The sequence below is a fragment of the Schistocerca piceifrons genome, chromosome 2 (assembly GCF_021461385.2).
Source record: "Schistocerca piceifrons isolate TAMUIC-IGC-003096 chromosome 2, iqSchPice1.1, whole genome shotgun sequence".
Lineage (NCBI taxonomy): Eukaryota > Metazoa > Arthropoda > Insecta > Orthoptera > Acrididae > Schistocerca > Schistocerca piceifrons.
In genome coordinates this window covers 484,874,036-484,900,183 of record NC_060139.1, presented here as the reverse complement: position 1 = coordinate 484,900,183, position 26,148 = coordinate 484,874,036, and the positions used below count along the sequence as shown (strand labels likewise).

At 38.2% G+C, this 26,148-nt stretch overlaps 1 protein-coding gene across 4 annotated transcripts in view; it reads left to right on the top strand.

The window, feature by feature from the left end:
* Positions 1-26,148, top strand: part of LOC124776580 (protein BTG1-like) — a 55,082-nt gene that overhangs the window by 9,846 nt on the left and 19,088 nt on the right. For all 4 annotated transcript variants that reach the window (XM_047251628.1, XM_047251630.1, XM_047251629.1 and 1 more), the window contains exon 3: positions 15,118-15,235. In XM_047251628.1, the coding sequence (XP_047107584.1) occupies positions 15,118-15,235 (118 nt within the window). The remainder of the gene's footprint in view (positions 1-15,117; positions 15,236-26,148) is intronic.

Below are 26,148 nucleotides of genomic sequence, written 5' to 3'. Positions count from 1 at the left end.
AATATTAGAGATGACCATAAAGTGGTCATTAACTCTTTCTCATTTCCCCCTTACAAATTCTTCATAGTACATTCTTAACTAATTAGAGAACAAGAAAAAGTTTCAAACCATCCCTTTCTTTTCTGCAACATACACAGCTGATTCAAAATCACAATGGAAAACAAATGTTCTTTAGGTTTTGTGTCAGCAGTTGTGTGTCAGAAGAAAAGTAGTAGCAGTGAAGAGCTTGATTTAGTAGATACGTTAAGCCTGAATCAAGCTGATAATTGAATTATCGAAGCCAAGAAGCACCTGTGAAAATATTGTGTGTGTGTGTGTGTGTGTGTTCTTCTCGCAAAAGGCTCTATTTGGGAACATTTGAAGACAGACAAAGAATTTGCTTTGACCCTTTTAAGAACCATGGTAAAAAGACTGCTAAGAAATCTTTGAAACCTATTTCTTTAACAATGGGAAGGAAATATAAAACCCTTGGACTTATCCCAGGTACCAGGCTGTGCATAACACACCATAAGGACATTTTATCTCCTCTGGGGGATAATCTTCCAGGGATGGATGAATGTGAAGTTGAAAATCAAGAATATATATCAGATCCATCTACAGCTCTTCAAACACTTCATGAGAGTTGTGTATTACTTGAAATTTCACCATTTAAGGTTACCAAGACAGCACAAGACAGGCGTCCAGAATACGTTCAATCCAAGTCTCACTTAGCTTTAAAATTCCAGCAAATCGCATCAGAAGTGCTACATGTTGCAGTGAAAAATGTGTCTGAAGAAACTGGCAATGCTGAATGTACAGACTATAATATTTTAATGCAAAAACTTAAAAGAGAAATTCAGCAGAAGTTCTGTTAAAGAAAAACTACAATACTTACTTTAGCACCAGCTTCATGGAGTAAAGAAAAAATCCAAATGTTTTTTAACACCGAATACATGGTAAAGAAATCGAGGGTATTGCTAAAAGGAGATGGTATTTTGTCAAAAGGGAGTTATAAAGTGGGAAACAGAATAGGTAAGAATGTGGAAAAACGTGTCCAGAATTTTTACTGTGAAGATGATATAAGTCTTGTTTCTACTACTAAAAAAGACACTCTGTCCCTGTAGAAAATTGCAAAAGAATGTATAAGACAAAAAGACTAATTTTACATAATCTGAAAGATGTATACTTAGCTTTCAGAGAAAAAGACCCTGAAGATAAAATTGATTTTACTAAATTTTGTGGACTTAGGCCAAAAAAATGTGTTACTGTAAACAGTCATGGAATGCATAACGTATGTTTATGCACATATCACCAAAACGTAAAACTGTTAATACATGCTGCACATGTGAAAGAACCGTACACTGAACTTCTACAGAAACTTCTGTGCAATCAGGAAAACGAGGAGTCCATGCTGCATCGCTGTCCTTGGTGTCCTGATGAATATGAACTGCACAATTTTTTAATGGAACTGGAGTCCTCAAAAGATTGTAAAAATGTTTTCAAACAATGGATGCAAACTGATCGACCTACACTGGAGACATTAATTAAGATGACCGATGAATTTGTTGAGCATCTCGTGCAAAAACTTCAAAACTTAACACATCATCATTATGTATCAAAATCTAAGAGTCACTACTTCAGATCAAGCAAAGAAACCCTCCCTGATACTACATGCATCATCATAGTGGATTTTGCAGAGAACTATACCTGTTTCCTTCAGGATGCTGCACAAGGATTTCACTGGCAGAACGTTCGTCACCCTTCATCCTTTTGTGGTGCACTTTAAAACAGATGATTGCATTAAGTCAGTGTCATTGTGTTGTATAAGTGACTGTTTGCAGCATTATACAAACACATAATATGTTTTTCAGAAAACTGCTCTCAATTATGCATTGAACAATTACCACACATCCAGCATGTTATGTACTTCAGTGGTGGCAGTTCTGCACAATATAAAAACTTTAAGAACTTTTTTAATTTGTGCCATCACAAGCAAGATCATGAAGTAACTGCAGAATGGAATTTTTTTGCCACTAGTCATGGCAAAAATGCATGTGCTGGAGTTGGTGGTACTATTAAACATTTAGCAACAAGAGCAAGTTTACAGTGTCCATATGACAGTGGACAGTCACATTTTATGTCCGAAAGATCTGTTTACATTTGCCAAAACTCATGTTCCAGGAATAGAAACCTTTATGTTACAAAAGAGGAGATAATGTTCACAAACATGTTACAAAAACGATATGAGACTGGTTCTACCATTCCTGGGACAAGAGTGAATCATATTTTCAAACCACTGAATGAAAAAAAGTTGCTGATAAAGCATGTTTCATCCTCTACTAAATTAATTCAAGTTCCTCTTGGAATTCAAAACACTGCCTCTAACACAATTAAAGAAGAAACTTTTGTTGCAGCTATCTACAATAACCAGTGGTGGCTTGGAAAAATTCTAGAGATAAGTGAAGAACACAGAGATGCAAAAGTCAAGCTCATGAGTCCAAGCGGCCCTTCCTCAAGTTGTTCATGGCCACTTCACACTGATGTTTGCTGGATACCTTATGAAACCATTTTAATGACTTTGCCTGCTCCTAGTGCAAGTACAAGTACAAGTACTGGTCGTTTATGTACTTTTGAAACAGACATAGTATTGTCCATTGAAAACTTGTTTGAAAGAATGGATGCTTTTTAGAATTTTATGACTGTTTTATGAGAACCGATGATCATTTGTGACCACTAAGAAAGAGTCACAAAATGAAACATGTATAATATTATTATTATTATTATTATTATTATTATTATTATTATTATTATTATTATTATTAATGTTCTTTTTGTTTTAAATGATTAAACAGAACAAACACCCTTCTGATTTTTTATGTTGAAATGTGTGACAATAGGAATCCTTTGAGACAAAATTTAAAATTGTGAAACTTGTGATTTTGACAAAAAAAAATCATGAAGTTTGTAATAAAAAAGACTTTAATTGCAGATTTGCACATATTTATATGCACAGTTGCAGAATTTTTATAGTTTAGTGATATAGTTGGTACTTTTATCTTTCTAATGACACCAATTTGCATAAAATTGATTTATAAATAAGGGAGTTATAGTAGTTAAAAACTTTCAATCTACCCTGCGTACTTACGCCAGATGAAGAAAATGGTAGACATTTCAAAATGGCCCCCTGACTACAGTTTTGATCTAACAAATCCGAAAAAATTATTTTATTACTTTGTATTTATGTAATTTCTTACACCAAATTTTCACAAATATCTGTGGCATGATAGCAATGAGATTTCTTTAATTTAGTGATTTTAAATGAAATGAGCGCTCTGTGATGAAAATGGTTGTAGATTCCTCGACCTACGCTATGGGGTGAAAGGTTTAGGACGCCCCTCAATAGATCATGGGTGCACTACACACAGGAAGCAGCTACATGGGTAGCACAGTACTTGTGGTGTGCACATGTTTTTTTTATTAGGTTCCTCCCCAAGAGAAACAAACCGTTGGCCTGAAAAATTAGCAGTTCATGACACTGATGTGATGTGGGTGTGCCAACTGTAAAAATTGTTAGTTCACCTAAACAAATCATTCCAAAGGATTTAAATATGCTAAATCTCATGTTAGTAAATTGTCCAAGTGTCTGTAGCAAGATCCCCGAGTTACTCTCCGAAATAAACAGTAGTAATGCCGATGTTGTATTAGGTACTGAAAGCTGGTTGAAACCAGACATAAATAGCATTGAAATTTTGAACTCGGATTGGAAAATGTTTAGGAAGGATAGGACTGATGCTATGGAAGGTGGTGTGTTCATTGCAGTTAAAAGCTGTTTAAACGCAGTTGAGATCGATACTGGGTCGAACTGTAAAATAGTATGGATAAAGCTGTCAATCAGACAAGGAGTGACCATTGTATTAGGATGTTTTTATAGACCACCAGCATCCGCAACAAATGTCGAAGAATGTTTCAGGGAAAGTCTTGAGTACCTAGGAAATGAATATCCAAATTATTCAATAGTTATAGGTGGCGACTTTAATCTGACATCTCTAGATGCGGTTTATTGGTAGAATCCTGAAGCGATGCAGTCCTTCAACAAAGGAAATTGCTTACAATACTTTATTTCGTTTAGTCTCTTGAAGTATTTTTAGTCTGTATGGGACCCTTACCAGTTGGGTTGGATTCAAGAGATTGAGAAAGTCCAAAGAAGAGTGGCAAGACTCGTGACTTGTACATTTAGTCATCGTGAGAGTGTTACAGATCTCATAGAAAGTTTGAAGTGGGACACACTTGCAGATAGATGACGCGCTAAACAGAAGGGGCTGCTCACTAGATTCCAAAATCCGACCTTCACCAAGGATGTAGAGCATATATTATTACCACCTACTTTCAAATCACGCATTGATCACCGTTCAAAGATAAGGGAAATTAGAGCTCATATCGAGGTGTTCATGCAGTCGTTTTTCCCTCGCACAATCTGCGAGTGGAACCGGGGGGGGGGGATATGACTGACGAGAATAGCATCCACCACACACTGCTCGGTGGCTAGTGAAGTATATGTGTAGGTGTAAATTAAAGGATACAGTCTGTGCCGTTTGTCGCAGTTCAGTCATTAGTTATTTAAAATCAGCTGGCAGCAGAGCATCTCGCATTTCCATCATATCTCATGGTGGCTACTTCCAGCATTGCTCCACTTTACACATTAACAGCATTTGCGAAATGACCCTCCATGATTTCGTACTGCTTATAACTGAGCTTTAACTGGCAGCCAATGTGGCAACACTGTAGTGGCAAGTGACAGATCAAACTGTCAAGTAATTTTATTCAGACTTACTTCTGTTTTATGTTACGAGGACAACTTGATCTTTCATGACTACTTTTTATTTCGTGTTCGTATTTTAAAATTTTGAACATAGCTGCTGTTCAGCAATGATGAATGTAAAGGAATGATTTCAGAAAGTCATCCAACCAGTTGCAGGAATAAAGCTTTAACAACTACGCTTGACCATGCTTTCAACAATTGTAAAATGATTTCTTCAGAAGTACTTGGAACTATTTGAGGATTTTTTTTACATCATAGTTAAAAATAATTATCAAGGTGTAAAGGATGTGCAATACCATTGGATAAAAATATAATAAACAAAAATGCCCTACATGTAAAATCACATATTGGCGACAACAGATTTCAGAATAAAGCAGCGTAAAAGCCTTAACATTAAAATCTACATGGAATGGAAAGGCAGTGAAAATGGCCCATATGTGGCTGGTGTCGTGCAACAACTGAGAAAACTGTCACAGTGCATGAAGTACGAAACATCGGTAAGTGGAGTACCTGCACAAAAATAAAGCACCTAGGAAACAGGTAGAAAACAAACTATTAATCACCATGTTATATTGGAATCTGACTGAGAAATATTTTGGGTAGAAAAGGGCTGGAAGATGGGAGGTAGGGAGGAATCTTTAAAGATGAATTATAACAGTAAAAAGGAGGATAAGTAGAAAGATAGAAAATATGTTACAAGTAGAGACCACCAACAAACTGTAAGTTCTACATTAACTGGTCTGAAATGCCACCATAAAACCTTCAAGGAACTGTCAATTTGCAAGTTGCAGCTGATCATTTAACACTTTACCATTCCTATTGAGTGTATGTTTAAAAATTTCCAGTTCTTTACATAGGTCTAATTGCCACCCTTTGACCTCCTTACACAAAATTAGGGTTTCTCCTGGATCTTTAAGGGACAGGGATCATTGATAGGGCATGGTCAGTAGTAGAGTGAAAGAATGCAACCTTGTGTGCATGTGGATGGGCAAAATCACCTGGGATAATATCTGAATAGGTATCTTTGCGGAAGATATTGAAGCTGAAGTTATTATCTACTGTTGAAGATATGAGATCATGAAAATTAAGCTCGCCCTTTTAGTTTCATACTTCTTTTTTGAAAGATTTCATCATGAAACATATTGAAAGTGCTTAATAACAAATCTTAATACATGGTCATATTTGTCAGTTTTGCCAACTTAACAACCAAGTTGCCATCTTCCAGCCCAACTTATCCCTTGTGGTATGGTACAGATCAGTCTCACTGCAAAAAGAATTTAAAGTTGCTGTTGTGTGTATTTTAACACCTTATATTGATCTTTGACTGAAAGTCAAATTGTCACAGTATATCTTAACTTTTCTTTGTAAAGGAAATAGAAGTGACATCTCTGCATCCTACCGTTGATACTGTTAAAGCATAGAATCAAATTTGTGTGTGTTGGAGTGCAATAAGATTGTGCTATGATAGTGGATGCTTCATACATTACCATTCTGTTGACCTACTTTTGTTATCTGTCTATTTCCATTTTATACTTTGGTTTATAAATCCCATACAATCATTTCATTTGTACTTTCTGTGCAATAGGCACTGTTCCTAAAGAGAAATTTCCTGGTCAGTGTTGTGTGGGAATACATTCACCTTTTAAAAAAATCTAGTATTAGATTTTTGTAAAATTTGACATTTTTAATAATAGATTAATTAAGAAAATAAAAATTCATTTTAATTGGCTTACTGTATTAAAATAGGGGCCCTAGGCCTCCCAGGTCAATCATCCTCAATTTTGGTGAATTTCATACATATCTACATGAGGGCCCAACATGAACTTATGCCAAGGGGAATAGCTACCGCCTGCAAGGAAAATTAAGAGGCCTTTGGAGAAAAGAGGAGGAGCCGTATGAATGTAAAGTGCTTGGATTGAAATCAGCCTAAGCAAAGAAGGGAAAGCTGAAAGGTGGAAGGAGTATATAGAAGATCTATACAAGGGAGGTGAACTCAAAGGCAGTATTATAGAAAGAGATGAGGATGTAAATTAAGATAAGATAGGAGATACGATACCGCAAAAAGAATTTTCCAGAGCACTGAAAGACCCAAGTTAAGGCCCAGGAGTAGAAGGCATTCTGGTAACTACTAACAGCCTCGGGAGAGCCAACCATTACAAAACTTTTTTTTCTGGTGTGCAAGATGTATGAGGCAGGCAAAATACCCTCAGATTTCAAGAAGAATGTTCTAATTCCAATTCCAAAGAAAGGAGCTGCCGACAGGTGTGAAAATTGCCAAACTATCAATTTAGTAGGTCATGAATGCAATATATTAACACAAATTCTTTACAGAAGAATGGAAAAAACTGGTAGAAGACGACCTTGGGGAAGATCACTTTGGATTCTAGAGAAATGTAGGAACACGCAAGGCAATACTGACCCTACGATGTACCTTTAGAACAACAGTTAATCCAAGACAACCCTAAGTGTATAGCATTTGTAGACTTAGTTTTTTTTTGCAATGTTGACTGGAAGACTCTCTTTCAAATTCTTAATGTAGCTGGGGTAAAATACGGGAAGTGAAAGGCTATTTGCGATTTGTGCAGAATCCAGGTGGCAATTATAAGAGTTGAGGGATGTGAAAGGAAAGCAGTGGTTGAGAAGGGAGTGAGACAGGGTTGTAGCCTATCACCATTATCATTCATTACATTTAGCGAACAGCAAGGGAAGCAAAAGAAAACATTGGAGTAGGAATTAAAGTTCAGGGAGAATAAATAAAAACTTTGAGGTTTGCCGATGGCATTGTAATTCTGTCAGACAGCAAATGACTTTTAAGAACCAATGAAGAGAATGGACAGTATCCTGCAAAGAGGATGCAGTGAATATCAACAGCGGCAAATCAAGGATATTAGAATTAAGTGAGGTAATGCCGAGGAAATTACATTGATAAACAAGATGCTTAAAAGCTGAGCAAAATAACAGATGATGGCCAAAGTAGAGTATCAAATGTAGACTGGCAAAGGCAAGAAAAGCATTTCTGAAAAGAGAAATAGGTTAAAATGGAATACAGATTTAAGTGTTAGGCAGTCTTTTGTGAAAGTATGTTTCTTGAGTGTGGCCTTGTGTGGATGATAACAGTTCAGACAAGAAAAGGATTTGAAATGTGGTTATACAAAAGAATGCTGAAGGCTAGATGGGTAGATCATGTAAGCAATGAAGTAGTACTGAATAGAACTGAGGACAAAAGAAATGTGTGTCATAACTTGACTAAAAGAAGAGATCAGTTCATGGGACATATTCTTAAGACATCAAAGCATCACGAATTTAGTATTGGATGGAAGTGTGTGTGTGTGTGGGGGGGGGGGGGGGTAAAACTGTTGTAAGCAGATTCAGAAGGCTGTAGGTGGCAGTAGTTATTTGGAGATGAAGGATAGAGTAGCATGGAGAGCTCGATCAAATCAGTCTTTGGACTGAAGACAACAACAGAGACTTGCTTGTGCTTCATAAGCAGATTCCAGTTTCACTCTCTGTGGTTCTATCTCAGATAGCCCCTTTCATATATATGCACTTTCTTTCCTAGTTAATGCACCACACTGAAGGCACTGTCTACTGACTTGGAAATGCTAAAATGAACAAAAACATTCAGTATTCCTGCCAAAAAAATTTTGATGAGAATTTGCTTGGACTTAGCAGTTTAAAGTCAATTGACTGCACTTGCAATCTCTGAGCAAATATTCTTGCAACCATTGCAAACCAATTGAGTACCCCACAGTGATAATTCAGTATTACATAGTTCACCTATCTTTCGTTGCTTTTTTGAGATGTGAGCAAAAATCATCAAAGTCTGTGTCTGAAGCTATGTCTTCACATGAATTTTCTTGAAGATATCGTGACAGAATATATGTTGACTCACGTTATTGGCATACAGACTGTGAATGAAGATACCATACTTTTTGTTCTACCAAAGTTAATTTTGTCTCCCTACAGAACTTTTTGAATTTGTTTGATATATCTAGAAGATATGCCATGTTAAGACATTGTAGTTTACGTCACAAAGGCTGGGGTCAGTAGACTGATGATACTTGTAGGTTCAACTTCTTATTTGTAGGCATATCACCTCAGTTGTTGAAGACAGTTTTACCAAGAATGCACTTATATCTTATTAACAGAATTAACGACATAGTACAAATAATGATGCAATCTCTCAGTTACATTTTTAGCAACAGACAAATTTCTTCCATTAGATTGTCATTGTGGTTAATGAACTGAATGCAAGCTAGCAGCAGACCTTGGTGTCTGTAGATGTTAATACATCATTTTGCTGTACAAATTTTGTATTCTTAAAGAGACTGGGAAGCTTGTCTTCCATATCAAGGGCCCTCTTGCAAGTCCTTTTTGAAACTCATCACTCAAAGGAGCTGACTTCATGACGACTTGCATTGGGCCACAGCATTGTACTGTGTGGGTAATAAGAGATATCTCACATTTAACTGCTAGTAAACGGACTTTTAATGCAACCTAGAGGCTTTTGTCTGTGCTGAGAGTGAGTTTTGCAAATAATCTGCCTACACTGCTGTTCCGCCAACTTTCTTTTAAAGCTTGGATATTTATTTTTTTTTTTTTTTGGGGGGAGGGGGGGGGGGGGGGGGGGGGTCAGTACTGATGATTTGTTGCTGCAAAATGTGTTGTCCTTTCCAAGTCAGTTTGGGGAATTTCCTTGTGTAATTTTTGCACAAGTTTACACTTGCCCAGTTTGTGTGCAGTACGAGCGCCTGAGACAGACCATCTGCTGACATTACAGCAGTTGTGGAAATTCGGCTATTAATTCTTAATGGAATTGTAAGTAAAAAACATTTTCATATTACTGGTCTTCAAGTTGTTCTGGTCTCATTTTTAAATTTACTGGTAATTAGAATTATTTGTTAAAGATATTGTATTAAGCTGTCATGTATTATTTAATGTAGGAAATTGAATTCCCTTCCATTTTAACCAGTTGGTAATGAAAAGAATAATTGCCAAAGTAAACTTGAAGACCCCCCATCCCCAAGTGTCACTTCTGCCACCATCCTTTTCCTTCAGCCGTCATCTCAAGAAATGAGAAAGTCTCCAGGACATAATGCCCATGTTGCAAACCACTGCTGTAGAGCATGTTCAGCAATTGAATTTTGAGTGTCTCCAGATTGGTTTGTTTTCGGTGTCTATGCATGTACTCAGCCAATTTAGTGGTGGTAATTCCTATGTATAAAGCTGTGCAGTGGATACAGGTGTCACATGTAGTGGACAAAGACCATTTCATCACGGCAGAAGGATTTAAATCTGTTCTTGGATACCTTGGCATACAATACTCTTCCTGTCAACCCCATTCCTTCCAGCCAGACAGAGCTGCAGAAAATTTTAAAGCCCTGGCCCTCTCAAAACTGCCTTATAGAACATATACCTCCTGACTCAAGGACTCCTACCTTCAGTCTGCTACCAAAATACACAAAACAACCAGCACAGCCATACCACTGTAGCAGGCTTTATATCCCGAACTAAATATATTTCAATCCTGGTAGACTAGCACCTCTGCTGCATCATGCAATGTGTCTCATTCTACATAATAACCACTCCTTGGAAGTTTCCAACCCATTCCATTCCCTCTCATACTTGGAACACTCCTTGTCATAATTAATGGGACCTCACCTCACATCCATTTCCTACATACACTTCCTGCATACAGCCCTAGAACAGTACCTCTCCCAATGTCCATTTGATGGTCTCCCTAAAACCTCATCACCACCCTAGCCATTTTAAGGGTAACTCCTACACATTTGAGGGCTTGGACATACAGATAAATCAATGTGATGCTGTGAGGACTAGGATATCTTGTTCCATGCCAACCTTTTTATAGGCCATGTGGAAGAGGCAGTCATAAATACACAGAAAGCTGGTTCGTATTATTGACAACATCTTTGTGGTCAGGACTGGTGGTGGTGGTGGTGGTGGTGGTGGTGGTGGTGATCATGATCTCTGCTTACCTAAATAACTTAATTCTTTTTCATATTCATCAAATCCAAAAACTCTTCAAAGACATTAACCTCCATCTTGTGCAGAATCACTGACAAACCTTAGTCCATACAAAACCAGCAAATAAGATACAATAGCAGCTGTTACTGCTGTCCTCCCTTCCATCTCTAACATTCATTTCCATAGTTTGTATTGCCCAGCTGTTTCGTCCTCTTGCAATTTAAGTTACCTTCTTGTATTTATTTCCTCATACTTTGTTATAGTGCTGCTTGGTGTGATCCACCAGTAACTTTAGGGTAAATCACAAAGTCCAGTGTCGATGTAATATTCTGTACTGGTCATCTAGACAAGAACCTACAGAATGATATGGAAACTAAAAATGGTCATCAAGCACTGTGCGCAACAGCAGCCGTATAAGAAAAAATGCTGATTAATATAACTCTTATTTATCACTGGGTGAATGTTGTTAATTAAATGGCTTCTTAGTTCATTTATCACTGTAAATGAATCTGTGTTTATTAGACAATATATCCAGATCAGCTATAGAAATTTTAAATTGGACTATGCATAACACCATAGAGTATTGTAAAACATACAAGTAGCATAAAATAAGTCTTTGTTGACACACACAGCTTTGGACAGCAACATAAAAAAGATATTAAAAAAAATTCGAAGTATGAACTTTTTCCTTCAGTGTCCTAATCTTTGATTTATGCAATCCTTCATCCATATGTACAATGTAGAAAGGTGCTTGATTATAATTTTATTTCTTTACCAGTTGAAATGAAACACAAACACAGAAAACACATCTAAATAACTGCACACAATTTCAGTGTTAAATCTTCATTTCTCGGGTTTTAATTTAGGATGCTGGCCAAAACCTAACAGATGATATGACGAACACTGTTATTATGATTTAAAAACGTAGAATTCAAGAAACTATCTCCTTTGTAAAACTAAAAATGTTTGTAGCTCCTTTTTTGGACTTTCTAAACAGCTTCCTTCATTTTACCCAATATTTTTTTCCCAATAGAAAACACATTATGGAAATTTCAGGATCAGCACTATTTCTAACTTACAGTAATTAGCAATTTTTATTTATTTATTTAAATCTTTTTCCCTATGTCTCTTGTACTTATGTGATTCTTTCTGACTAGTACATTTCTAGACCATGTTTAACCTCATGAATAAATTATAAACCTTCAAATAATTAGTGCACACAATTACAATGTCATTTTAATGTTCACATACCTTCTCTATGAACAAGCCAAGTATAACAATCACAAAAGGAAGCTAGAGAACATTTTACATTATTAAATCTACATTTTGCGTTAGAAAAAATGCATTTTATTTATTATTCACATTTATGATCTTGCCTATTCCATATCCGATAGATAATACAGAAAATGCACATCATTAATGATGTTAGGAAGTGTTTCCTGTTATTATTAATAATATTATTATTATTATCATCATGTTTTGCCAAGCACTGATGGAAAATTCATTTAATGTCACACATTAGTCTTCCAGCATTTAGGTAATAACTTTTGTTTTCTTCAGTGGGATGCACCCCCCTAACATGCTGCCATTTGTTCGACTACGTGGCAAACAGTCCACTCACTTTCTGCAGTGAATTCCAGTTGTTGGCATCATTAATGGCACTAGAATTTCTTACTCCATAATTTGCTTGACCAGAGGCAGGTTCATCATCATCCTCGTCATATCATCATCTTGGACAGTTCCCAGCCTCCGGCTGGGTCTGTCTGGAACATAGGGCTCTCCATCGTCTTCTGTCTTGCCACCAACTCTCCATCTTCACCTAGGTCCAGTCTTCTCCAGAGGCAGGTTGTAGAAGTAAATTGTACTTATATGAGAGTGTAGTCTTACATTCTTTATATTTTACAAAACTCAGCGAATCATAAACATATAACTTTTTTTCATTTAATGTTCTGTCCTTGGGCCCGTACATTGTGCACGGATACGTGTCGTGCAGCATGGTGATACTGTAAAGGAAACCAAAAATTTTAGACGAAAACATTGATCGCACACAAGTGATAGGCAAGTAATACATGTGCTGGCAGTATTTTGTGTTAAGTTTATTTCAGATAGTATGTTATACGCTGCCAAAGCTGTAACAAGTGTAATTAATTTTCTAGATTTTGGTTCTTTGCATTGATACTTATCTTTTCAATTGAGCTTCATGAATAAAGTGATGATTTCATTCAAGTCGTCTTTTGGCTTTCTGTTCTGTATTCATGTCAACTTTTGGCTTTCTGTATTGGTATCATTATTTGGTTTCCCGTAATTGTATGAGTCTTTTAAATTGTGTTATTTTCAATATCAGTCACAGTTGGTTACTTTTTGTTTTTTGCATTTTTGAAACTAATGTTGTGTTGTATTTCTGTGGTTGTTTTGTTTTATATTTTACTGTTATGATTTTGTGGTTTTTTAGATTTTAGTGTGGCACTGCTGAAAACCCCGTTTCCTGCAGTTGTCTGGAAGCATCGATATTTGCTATTAAGAGTTGGTAGACTTTGGTATTTGATGTTTATATTTCTTTGCTTTGGCAGTGTGTGGTGTTGTTGTTTGCCATCTTGAAATCATTTTTGTGTTGCATCTTAGGGCTTCACATGACATCATTCATCAAAGCCAATGGGTGGCGTCAAATGCTCCTGTTTATCCTTAATTTTATATTTAGCTGTCCTGATGTACATGTTACACGCACCACCTTAATTCCTGTACACTTTCAGCAACCACAACTATGTCATCAGTATACTGCATCATGCTGATTTTCTGCCCATGACAAACAAGTCCCATATTGAGGTAGCACTTTACTTGCTTTATTACATCTTCAGTATACATATAATGTATCATTTGTCACAATGAGCAATCCTACCTTAGATCTTAAACCCCCTGCCACACTTTGACTAGTAGCACCCGTGATAACAATTTTGGTCCAAATGTGAATATCTCAAGTCAGACTTGGGGTAACAAATGTAGACCAAAAATAAACATCGTGAGTCATGCTCAGGAAAATGAAATTGTCCTGACATAAGCATTGTGAGTCTAACTCGTGAGAGACACACTTGTCAGTTACAGTCATGGTTTAGTTCTTACCATTACACCATGAGAACTGGAAGAGAAATTTATTAAATCCTTATATAATGTTAAGAGAGAGGCGTTTACGTGGATGTAGTGATGATAGTGATGTGATTAAACAAAATAGAAAGCATACAAAACATTTTAATTATAGATGACAATTGTGAAGAGGAAAATTCAGTACCTAATTCATGTGTATCATGGATTTGGCCAGATGTGAAAAATGCCAATCATTTGAAATTATTTGGAGGCTTGTTGCATTAAAGCAACTGTTTCTAATCATCAGTGTCAACACACGGGATTAGTAGAACGTTTTGCTATTATGTTTGATGAGTCAGCTTTGTTTTCCCATCCAGTCTTCAGTGAAATAATTTTGAGTATTTTTGACACATGCAATACTAAGTTGATAGATGTGGTGATTATCATTCTTTCTGATTTTATGTTGTTCATAAGTGTTGTAATTACATTATTTTAAAATCAGATGACACTTACCAAGTTGCGTTAAATTTCATCTTGAATTTTGTATGGTTCTTGTTCTGCCCTTTGCCCTGGTGCCTATAAGAATTCTACCGTCAGAGCTTGTGCCAAGATTTTTGAAATCAAAAATAAATATTGTATCATGCCCCGAAATTATCTTTTTCATCTCTAATCACTGTTCTCCTTGCTTGCAATGTGCTCCCCAAAATGATCGCTCATTAGTATGTGTGTAGCATCTATGTCACCTTGTTTTCATTATTTTATTAACCTCGTGACATCTTTCCTTAATCCATTCTTCATTAGCTTATTTACATTTTTAGTTAACTTCATTTCTGAAGGACCTATATTGTTGGTGTTCACTTCAAACATTCTTACTTTTTTTTTGTATCTCATGTGTTAACTATGAGTGCTTCTTTTCTGACTTTAGAGAACCTAGTACATTTTCTGCTGTGTTTATTGCACCTCTTTTAAGCCCATTCCATCAATTTTCCACACTAGTAACTCTGAAGTGTTATTTCTTGCCACATATTCTTTAAAATCAGTCTGGGTTTTTAGTCCCTTCAATTTGTTTAGGTTCCAATGGTTTAGATTTAGAGATTCAGTGGGCATTGTTTTAGTAGTATGTTATGTTCACCGTAAGTTTCACTGCATGAACTTCATTCCAATGTGTTTTATCAGAATGTAGTCAATCCTACATCTCATTTGGTACTTTTTCTCAAGTTATTTGCTTTCAATAATATATTTTTTTCTTCTTTCAGATTTGGTGAACATCGTGGTTCTTATTGTACCTTGGCATCATTCAATGGAAAAGAGAATCTGGTAAACATGGAACTGTTGGAGAAGATGGGAACAGTTGAAAATGAATCAAGAAAAGAGGTATGAATACTTTTCCGGTATTTATAAAGCCACTAGTGGTGGTAATATTGGGACACAATATGAAAGTGTGTTTGGAAACTTTTAAATTTTATGTATTTAAATTTTGAACTTAAGCAGAATACACCTGTCATCAATAAGTTATAAGTGGTGCTTGGGAGGAACAGAAAACCAATATAAATTAAGTGTTGATTCACAACCAGACACAGGAAGCTGGAAATGGGCAGTGAAGAATAATATTGTCGATTTTTAAGGAAATAGCTTTCATTGATACATAATCAGAGATTAATGACTCATATTTGATTCACATGGTCTCTGACGAAAAATTGTATCATCCAGGTGGTGAGCCTTTTTCCAATACTATTTTTATCTCATTCCCAGAAGTCACTTGTAACCTTAGCAAACAGGAATTGATCACTAAAGCCCACCTCTTTTTTTAATGATGTCTTTCAACTCCACTAAACTATAAGATTTGTTAAAATATACACTCTTTCAGATAACTGCTACAAGAAAGTTCATGAGAAAGTGCAAATGGATGGTGATCTTGGTGACCATGCCTTATCTCTAAAATTAAAAATGAGGTGTCCAGGGAAAATGTTCCTCCCAACCGCCAGTGATGCATTTGCAGTGTGAAATGGTGCAATGTCCTGTTGAAAATAAAAACCCTGTGTATTCATCCTTTGTCTCTGCAATTCTGGCAGAATGAAGATTATGCACACATGTTGAACACGTTTTGAGTTTACTGTCGCTGTCGTGCCGTCCTCAAAAGTATGACGCTCTATTACACTAACATTAGTTACAGCATACCAGTCACACAAGGGGTGAAGGTGTCTTGTATGAACTACACAAGACCCTTCAAGGGCCCAAAAGTGATACGTCTCATCCTTAGCCAGTGTGTATGTTGACGTCTGGATCATCTCGGGCTTCTGATGATTTCCTCTCCCACAATGTCACTGTTTTCATGTGTCCTCACTTTTTAATTTAAGGGCTCTACAACTTCTTTGTAATGTTTCCCATTCTGAAAGCTGTAAACTGTCTTCAGATTGTATTGTGACTTGGAGCTGTGTAGTTAAGAAGACAATAAAGTAGTCACTGTGTTAAAATGCCATTCTACCTTTATGGAAACACTACTATCATATGTGACCATGCAGTGTTCTGTTATCCACTGTTCAATTAGTCGTTGGCAGTCGCAAAGTGACTGACATACATGCAGTCTCCCATCCCCCAGTGAGAGTAGTGTAAAAAATGTCCGTTACCCATAAGTCACTGTGTGTTTATGGGGAGGGGGGGCAGTTACAGGCTGAAACATTGTTGTGGCCATTTGCTTAATAGCATGTTGGTCCACCATTGGAATGCAATGCAGCAGCGATTCTGCATGGCATAGATTCAGCAACATCCCATTAGGCCTCCATAGATATATGGCACCAAATGTCCAATCACAGGGAATGCAATACTCGTAAATTATGAGCAAATGGTTAATTTTTGTAGAGCTAATATAGATCGTGCAGGATATGGTGGCAGATGCGCAGTGACCAGTTAACGTCCAAAGTGCTAGACGAGTTCATTTGTTTGTTCATAAGGGGAGGCTGATAAACGTTTTCCACCTTTTGGCCGGTCAGCTATGATAGAATTGAGGCGTGCACCATACAGTCTTTATCAAACCATTTTACAGAAACTATTTGGTAAAAAAAATAATTTTTGCTTAACTTACAGCTTTATATGCCGGGTTCTTGATGATGTGCCCATCATTTCGTTAATGGTCATAGTCATTGTGATATTTACATGAAAATAAGACACTCCGTGAAATTCAGAAAAGTATGCAATGAAAAGTAGAGGTCGCTGTGATTTTGTGTTTGGTGCATAGTACATAATATGTTGATGTGTGTGAAATTTAGCTAACATATTGAATTTTTGTTTAGCCCTGGGTAGAGGTATCTGTCACCAATCACGAGAAAATTGATTGGATATAGCACACTCATTTGTGATCGCGCAATGCCAGCAATAAAGCCAGAGTAAAATATCCACAGCATTCCTCGTATTTCATTAACTGTTTCAGATATCAAAATGAGAATTTGGCAAATGATAACATGCAGTGAGGATAGTATTTTACCATACCATTATTGTGTAACATATCATTACCTACTGTGTTATCCCAATAATTACTGATTTTTTCGGTGAGAGAATGAATTCTTAGGGCCATCAATAGCTGGTGAAACAAGAAATGCTATGGGCTTTGGAACAACATATGTAAAGACATTACATGGTTTCTTGTGACAAGGATGTGCATTTTCATAAGCTACTGACTATATTTTCCTTAGTTTCTCACTTAATAAACCACTATTTCAGAACTCTCTTGCAGTTATGTCTGCACAAGTTAGTGATGTGAGATATTGTAAACTCTTCCGTGTTTTGGCAAAAGAAGCAAATTTTGACATGGCAACCAGAGAAATGTATAAGTTTTACTCAAAACTTGCCACTTATGACGCCTCACTGGAAGTTACAAGTGCTTAACAAGCCAGGTGAAAATAAATCTCTGTATTTTTGGTGGAGGTGATAGTAGCTGTTTTTGGAAGGTCATATGCAAGTTTACTGAAAATGTGAGCATAGCCTTCAGTTTAGAATGGTATTCCGATACAGCGCTCTGAGCAACCCCCCACCACTGCCACTCCTCATGCTTCCCCAGCCGACTGTGCATCTACCGGCCACGGCGTTTAGCATGCACTATACCTGATGATATCCCAGTTGTGTTGAACTGGGTAAGATCAAGCACATTTGGTGGTCAAAACATCAGTTTGAGTTCACGATCATGCTACCCAAACTGCTGTAGCACCATCCTGACCTTGTGATGTGGACAGTTATCCTGCTGGAAGATGTCATTGCCATCAGGAAGATGTCAAGTGTTAAGGGAAGTAGGTGGTCTGCAATGATGTTCTTCTTTTCCACAGATGTCACAGTGCCTTTGATTACTGCCACAGGTCCCGTGTCTTCGTTATTAGTGAAGGCTGTGGCCAATAGCTTAATGCAAGTGTCTTTTAATTGTGCCTGTCTGCAACTTGATTTGTCTTATTTACAGTAAGTAGCACTCTTTTCCTACGTTGTAGAGATGTAGAACATAATCACACCAAATAATAACTTGATTTCCCACAAAGAAAAACATGAGGATGTGCGCACTCATGCGCGCGCACAAAAAATGTTAAATTACATAATCATAACACAAACAAAAGATGAAGATAAGCGTGTAATGACAGTTGAGAGCACTAGATACAGTAAACAAACCAACCAAAACAAAATGGACAGTAATAGTGAGATGTTCAGTTGAAAAGAAGTCTGGAAAGTGCCAAAAACTGGACATCATGGGGTATGCAGACCAACTAAGTACGAATCCAGGGCAACATATATGGACTAATAAGGTCACAAATCATAATTAGAACCAAATAATAACTTAACCCTGTGAAACTTGTGCTGCAAAAGTTACTTCTGACCTAAGAAAAAGAGGAATAACAAAAAACTATTATGTAACATATCTGTAATTATTATATAACACAATTATGATACATACTGAACAAACAGATATTACACTGAAGTTGCTTCACAAATAAAAAGAAGTTAAATGTGTGGCACAATACAAATTGCTTTTCATTTAGTTGCACTAGATGAACCACATTCCCAAGAATACCCAAGCCATTAAGGAACCATGGGAATCATAATAAAGACTGTATTTTCTCTTTGCAAGTATCCTGTATTATCATTTAGGCACTCACTTGATCAATTTTTTGTCTACCATCATTTCATTTTCAGTTGTTTTATTGACACATTCCTGGGGTCAGATACATCACATGAGCACACTGACAGAACCACAGGCACATAGACACAGGCAACAGAGCATGCACAATGTCGGCACTAGTACAGTGTATATCCACCTTTCGCAGCAATGCAGGCTGCTATTCTCCCATGGAGACGATCATAGAGATGCTGGATGTAGTCCTGTGGAACGGCTTGCCATGCCATTTCCACCTGGCGCCTCAGTTGGACCAGCGTTCGTGCTGGACGTGCAGACCGCGTGAGACGACGCTTCATCCAGTCCCAAACATGCTCAATGGGGGACAGATCCGAAGATTTTGCTGGCCAGGGTAGTTGACTTACACCTTCTAGAGCACGTTGGGTGGCACGGGATACATGCGGACGTGCATTGTCCTGTTGGAACAGCAAGTTCCCTTGCCGGTCTAGGAATGGTAGAACGATGGGTTCGATGACGGTTTGGATGTACCGTGCACTATTCAGTGTCCCCTCGACGATCACCAGTGGTGTACGGCCAGTGTAGGAGATCGCTCCCCACACCATGATGCCGGGTGTTGGCCCTGTGTGCCTCGGTCGTATGCAGTCCTGATTGTGGCGCTCACCTGCACGGCGCCAAACACGCATACGACCATCATTGGCACCAAGGCAGAAGCGACTCTCATCGCTGAAGACGACACGTCTCCATTCGTCCCTCCATTCACGCCTGTCGCGACACCACTGGAGGCGGGCTGCACGATGTTGGGGCGTGAGCGGAAGACGGCCTAACGGTGTGCGGGACCGTAGCCCAGCTTCATGGAGACGGTTGCGAATGGTCCTCGCCGATACCCCAGGAGCAACAGTGTCCCTAATTTGCTGGGAAGTGGCGGTGCGGTCCCCTACGGCACTGCGTAGGATCCTACGGTCTTGGCGTGCATCCGTGCGTCGCTGCGGTCCGGTCCCAGGTCGACGGGCACGTGCACCTTCCGCCGACCACTGGCGACAACATCGATGTACTGTGGAGACCTCACGCCCCACGTGTTGAGCAATTCGGCGGTACGTCCACCCGGCCTCCCACATGCCCACTATACGCCCTCGCTCAAAGTCCGTCAACTGCACATACGGTTCACATCCACGCTGTCGCGGCATGCTACCAGTGTTAAAGACTGCGATGGAGCTCCGTATGCCACGGCAAACTGGCTGACACTGACGGCGGCGGTGCACAAATGCTGCGCAGCTAGCGCCATTCGACGGCCAACACCGCGGTTCCTGGTGTGTCCGCTGTGCCGTGCGTGTGATCAATGCTTGTACAGCCCTCTCGCAGTGTCCGGAGCAAGTATGGTGGGTCTGACACACCGGTGTCAATGTGTTCTTTTTTCCATTTCCAGGAGTATATGTTAATAATTTCAGATTTTATTTCCACCTTTGACAGTCAAGCATTAATCGCCTTACAGAACAATGAAGTTATTTTTGCTGGTTTGCTAAAGAGATTCGGCTTTTATTAATCCTTTCTACTGAGGTAGTAAATTTATTTGAAACGAAGTGTTTAATTTCACATTATTGGCTAGTTTCAACTGTTCGCTTCATTTCAAGTGTACGTATGGAATTTTGCTATAATAAAGAACCAAACTTGAGGACTGGTTCTCCAAGAAAATTTACATACGGATGTGCGTTTTAAGCTGAATTATGCACTTTAGTATAGTTCGCAATATCCCGACACTCTTGAAGTATCCTTTGATGTCTTGTTTCTTTTATGACATATGTAAGATCTTGTAATGTTTTACACGTACGAACATATGGGCTTCCTGCGTCATCGTGGCTGCGCAAGCGCGGTGACGCCAGTTATCTGGCGCTTTCTTGCAACTGCTGAAACGAACCTATTTCTAACAGGTGGCGGGAAAATATTGCGAATGGTGGTTTGAAAAGCATTACATTCAAAGCAGATTTCCTTTTAGGCAAGATGAATTATGTGCGAGAATGTACAATGAATTTCTTAAAACACAAAGCATTTGACTCTCATTTAAAAATCAACTCTTCGAGGACGACCGTTTAGAAGTATTTCGAACCCAGAAGATGAGACATTTGCGTCGTTATTAAAAATTTTACTGGCACATTTGTGTGTGTATCTTAAAGTGCAACAAGCGCAAAAAAGATCAACATTATATGTGGAAGCTTAGCTTCTCTTCCAACTTATTAATATTCGAGACCAATATTATATGTGAATGCTATGTATATATATTTAAGCCATTAACTTTTCTTATTTGTGTATTCGCGCTACTTAAGAGTGATCTTGGTATTGGCTGACTACATCACGTGTCCTATGCTGTCATCAGCTGGCGAGATCACGTGAATGAGCTAGGACGCTTACAAAAGTGCGTCGCAGTCTCAGTTTCAATGCTTCGGAAAGTGACATGCGTTATTTGGTGGAATTCAAATTTATACCTTCGTAATACGAAAATATGCAGCGTACATGTTGCTGGACATCAAAGGTCTTTCAGAACGTGTTTTTCCTCCTACGTTTCGTTTTCTAAAGTGCCGGGAAATTATACGTCGGTATATAAAACCATAAACATTCAAAGGATTGATGACTTTTACAGTGCCGAGGAAGAGTACACTGTCACTTAACACGGAAAAAGTGTGTTTTCATGCGGGAGAAAGTGTATTTTTAACCGGGAAATCCGGGAATTTTTTTTCCTTGTCCACGTATACACCCTGTTCTACAATGATGTCCCATTTGTTTCTGCTCTGCTTACATACTTTCCAGAACAAAGCTAATCACATGTCCTCAGGGCCACCATGCAGCAGTCTCAGTGTTTACCACTGACGTTACTGGTTACAGGACCCACAGCACTCATATCCTAGAAAAAGTACAGCCCTGCGATAAATGACCCACAGGATGCAGTCATCTTTCCTAAACGTGTTAGTACCAGTTGATGCAGACTCTAGTAGTACCGGTTGATGTGTGTGCATATTTTCTGTTGCCCATATTCTACAATTCTTCTTATTGTCACTTTAAATGGAAACAGTCTTCATTCTGTCCACAGAATGTTCTTCGACCATATATTGTCCACTTCTACACGAACAAGGAATTCCAGAGCGAACGTTTATCTAACGGGCTATCGACACACAGTCACTGTTCTTCTAAAACAGCTTTACCAGCAGCGTGCGATCCTTCATAGAGACAGTTATGTTGGGTGTCTCAAATGAAAACTGAGGAACAGCCATGTGCCGCGTGTCCGTTGGTGTGCATATTCCAATGTTTATAGTGCCATCTATTAGTCAAATTTTCATTAATTTCTCCCCCTCCCTCCCTATGATGATGTTCCTCCTGTGTCAATAATATATTGTTGAAATTTGATTCTCTTTCTACAGTGTTTTGAAACTGGAGCTGTAATTATGGACATCCTGTGTGATTTGTTGTAAATACATGATTATAAGATGAGTTTTCTTTCCAAATTTGTCATTCAAAAAATACAGGGTGGTCTTAACATTCACATATTAAACTATTCTTGCTGAGGTTAAAATTATTTAATAAATTGGTATATAGGTCATCTTCCATTTACATATGAGCCTTTGCCTGTTGAGATCATGTGCAGATTTATTTTGAAGAATGCGGAAGCATAGTCCGGCAAACAATAATCGCACTCAAATTGGCTCAAGATTTCCCACTACGCCGAAGCACTGGATACAGTATTGACCTTGCTCGAACAGTTACGTGATATTTGACTAGCATGGCACTAGTGCAAAGGATAAATGTGGAACTATGAACTAGACACCCACAACAATCTGTTGCTCTGCTTAAAATTTGACAATTTTGTGAAACATATGACTACATAGCATTGAATGCTATTATCTAAGAAACTTTTGTTGTATTTGAACATAACCTGTTTCTAAACACATCAGTATTTTATATGTTTATGGAAGACTAATGATTTACCAAGTGAGTTGTGAATGAGAAATTTGGTCGCTGTTCACTTATTGGAGTAGAGGGTAAAAACATACCCACCTTTTAATAGTCTGTAGAACAAGGTCGTAACATTCAGATGCAACAAGAAAGATAAATAATCCAGAATTAAATGCGTAAAAAATGAAAAAAAATCACATTAAACTGACTGTAATTGTTATTACAAAAATATATTGCAGCGACAAGATATTGTACCAACAGATGTCAGTAGATTGCGGAATGAGTGAAAGATTGAGAATTGGACTGCACTGTGATTGTGATCTTTTATTTATGTACCGAGCGAGGTGGCGCAGTGGTTAGCACACTGGACTCGCATTCGGGAGGATGACGGTTCAATCCCGTCTCCAGCCATCCTGATTTAGGTTTTCCGTGATTTCCCTAAAATCGCTTCGGGCAAATGCCAGGATGGTTCCTTTGAAAGGGCACGGCCGCTTTCGACCTCGTTGTCGACTGGACGTTAAACACTAATCTCCTCTTCCTCCTCCTTTTATTTATGTATTAGTTAGTGTTGTCACCTGTGACCTGCATGCTGAAGGTATTGCAGTCCACATTTCACAGTTGTTCAAGGACGGCATACGAAAGGGTTGGAAGGGGAAAAATAATAAAAGCTTCACTGAGAACTAGGATAATGGAGGTGAGAGGACTGGTGAGTGGACAGCAAATTTTGCCGTGCAGCCAACCAAGGTAATGTGTAGTGTGAACTTCAGCTTTTTATGAACATCTACTGCATCGAAACTGTAGTTTGCCTGAATCCATTTGAATTGACTTTACGATTGGACAGACAATAATAGTGTACATTTCTGGAGGCGACGGTAAAGTCCAGATGGGTACCAGTGCCATACTTACAAGTCTCCAGTAGCTATGTTGTCGATGCTCACCGTGAGGTATGATGGGAACGAAAGTAATCCCAGCTGCTGGGTCTACACAGCCATTGAGAGAGCAGAGGTCAAACACTATGTTTTGGAAACAAGAGACTTTTCTTCCTCAGAAATTGCAACATATTCAAAAGAAATACTCAAATATTTGTGACAAGGAAGGTATAAATTTCACAGCTACACTATTAGGATGATGGTGGTGATTGGAAATAGTGATTACCATGGATGGCAGGTTTCTTTCGTAAGCAAAAGAAATTAATAAACCATTTATTTTTGTTTATTTGTCATTGCATCATTGGAATGTAATCAGTTATTAAATAGTCTAAGTTTAGAATAGGTCACTTTGTCAGTGAAACATTTGTAATTTTGATTAATCAGAGTATGTTAAATATAATTTTTTTTCAAGGAGCCTCTTTAAAAGTGGGGGGGGGGGGGGTCTTCTTATCTACTTTTACTCAGGTAAATACAGAAGTCTTACTTAAACTGTTGTACTATTGAAACTGAGAAATTCTTTCATGAACACACTGTGTAATGAGAAACCACAGCACATACTCAGCCATAGCATGTAGTTAAAAATAAATAACGAAAGAAGTAAAAGTAAAACACGTATTGTATACTTCAGGTGTTGAGTAGCCAGTAGGCACTTAAATAAGATTGAAAGCATTGCCAAGCCTTTGGACAGTGTTCCCCTCCCCCTCCCTTCAGAGCTAAAAGAGTAGTTACATGTTGGGTGGGGGAAGATAGCGAACTATCCTCAAGTGCTTTGGTGCACAGATATAAGCTGATCCTATGAATAAAGGACATACTGCAAATAGGGTACACCATTTCCCAACAGATAGTCTGTTGCCCCCTTGGTCTGTGAGAAGTAAGAAATTTTTTTCTTTTATATTGCTAAGTAATTGGTAGGTTCTTCTCCATTTCTGCACTGTTCCAGATTTCTGTCAGTGATGGCCTTTATTTCCTTCTTTGCTGTAGCTCTTGCACCAAGTACTTCCACCATCTAGTCATGTCACATGTTGTAAGCCAATACTGTGCACCTCCGTGATATGGCTAGGTTCATTTGTAGTAAGCCTAATGTTGTCTGGAGCACATCAACAGGCGAGTTGGTTCTATATACACATCTGTCAGGTCAGGTGCAATAATACACTTCTCCACGCTTGTCAAAGAGCCTACATTGTCTTTACCATTGTGGCTCTATAAACTCATATGCTTACCCCCATAGCCCATAATAGCAATAACATTTCTTCGTGATATGTTCTTGTGCACGTAGAGGCAGTTGAAAGCTTCTGTGGCCAGCAGATGCTATTTTGTTCGGGATTGTAGTGCATCACTGGCAGATAACTTTTTTACATCAAGGTACCTACAGTTTTATTCTCAAAATTGCATGGTCATTTATTCTGATTGTGTGGTTTCTTGCTCTTGACAAGGTTCATTTTGATAACATATAAACTGTTTTGTCTGCACACCAGTTTCTTAGTGTTTCAAGAACTTGCCTACTGTTTTCTTCAAATTTTGCCCTTTTGTTGGCAGATACTATTAGCTGATCTATGTAGACAATGCAGCTTCTACTGCTCATCATCTACTGAAACTATTTCAGTAGCAGCTCTAAGCCAATGTCTCGTAACTCTAGAGCCCTCTAAGCAGCCTTTGCTGATTTCAGATATGAAACGATTCAGCCTACTATCTTATTAACTCTTCTGCCATAATTATAGCTGGTCCAAATACTTTATTCTTCTGTAACTTCATTATTGTTAGTCTTAAGTCTTCATGGAAAACTGCAGAGTGTGAGTGAAGATTGAGTAACAGAGGATTGGGGTGGAATTAGATGTGGAACAGTGGTTAGTGGATATTGTGATCATGAGGATTTTTAGTTCAAAGGATGTTTTTTAAGGACAGTTCCCATCTTCTTAGTTCAGAGTAGTTGGCATTGAGGAGGCGGTGGGAATCTATTTGGCACAGAATGTGAAGCAGCCATAGAAGACGAGCATTTTGTGCTCAGCAGCCTGATATGCCTCTGTTTTGTTAACTGTGCTTTTGGTCTCAGTTTGGCAGTGGACTTCAATTCAGGTGGATATGCACACTTAAAAGGCTGTGCGAAACTAGTGTACACATATGACTGCTTTCACAGATGCTCTGCGTTTGATAGTGTAGGATACACCTTTGGAGGGACTAGAATAGGATGTAGTGGTTGAGTACAATAGGGCAGGTCTTACGTAGAGAAATGGTACATGTGGCAAGGAATTAGTACTAGGTATGGCATAAGGATTGACCATGAATTCCATAGATTGGCTGAAGGATGGAAT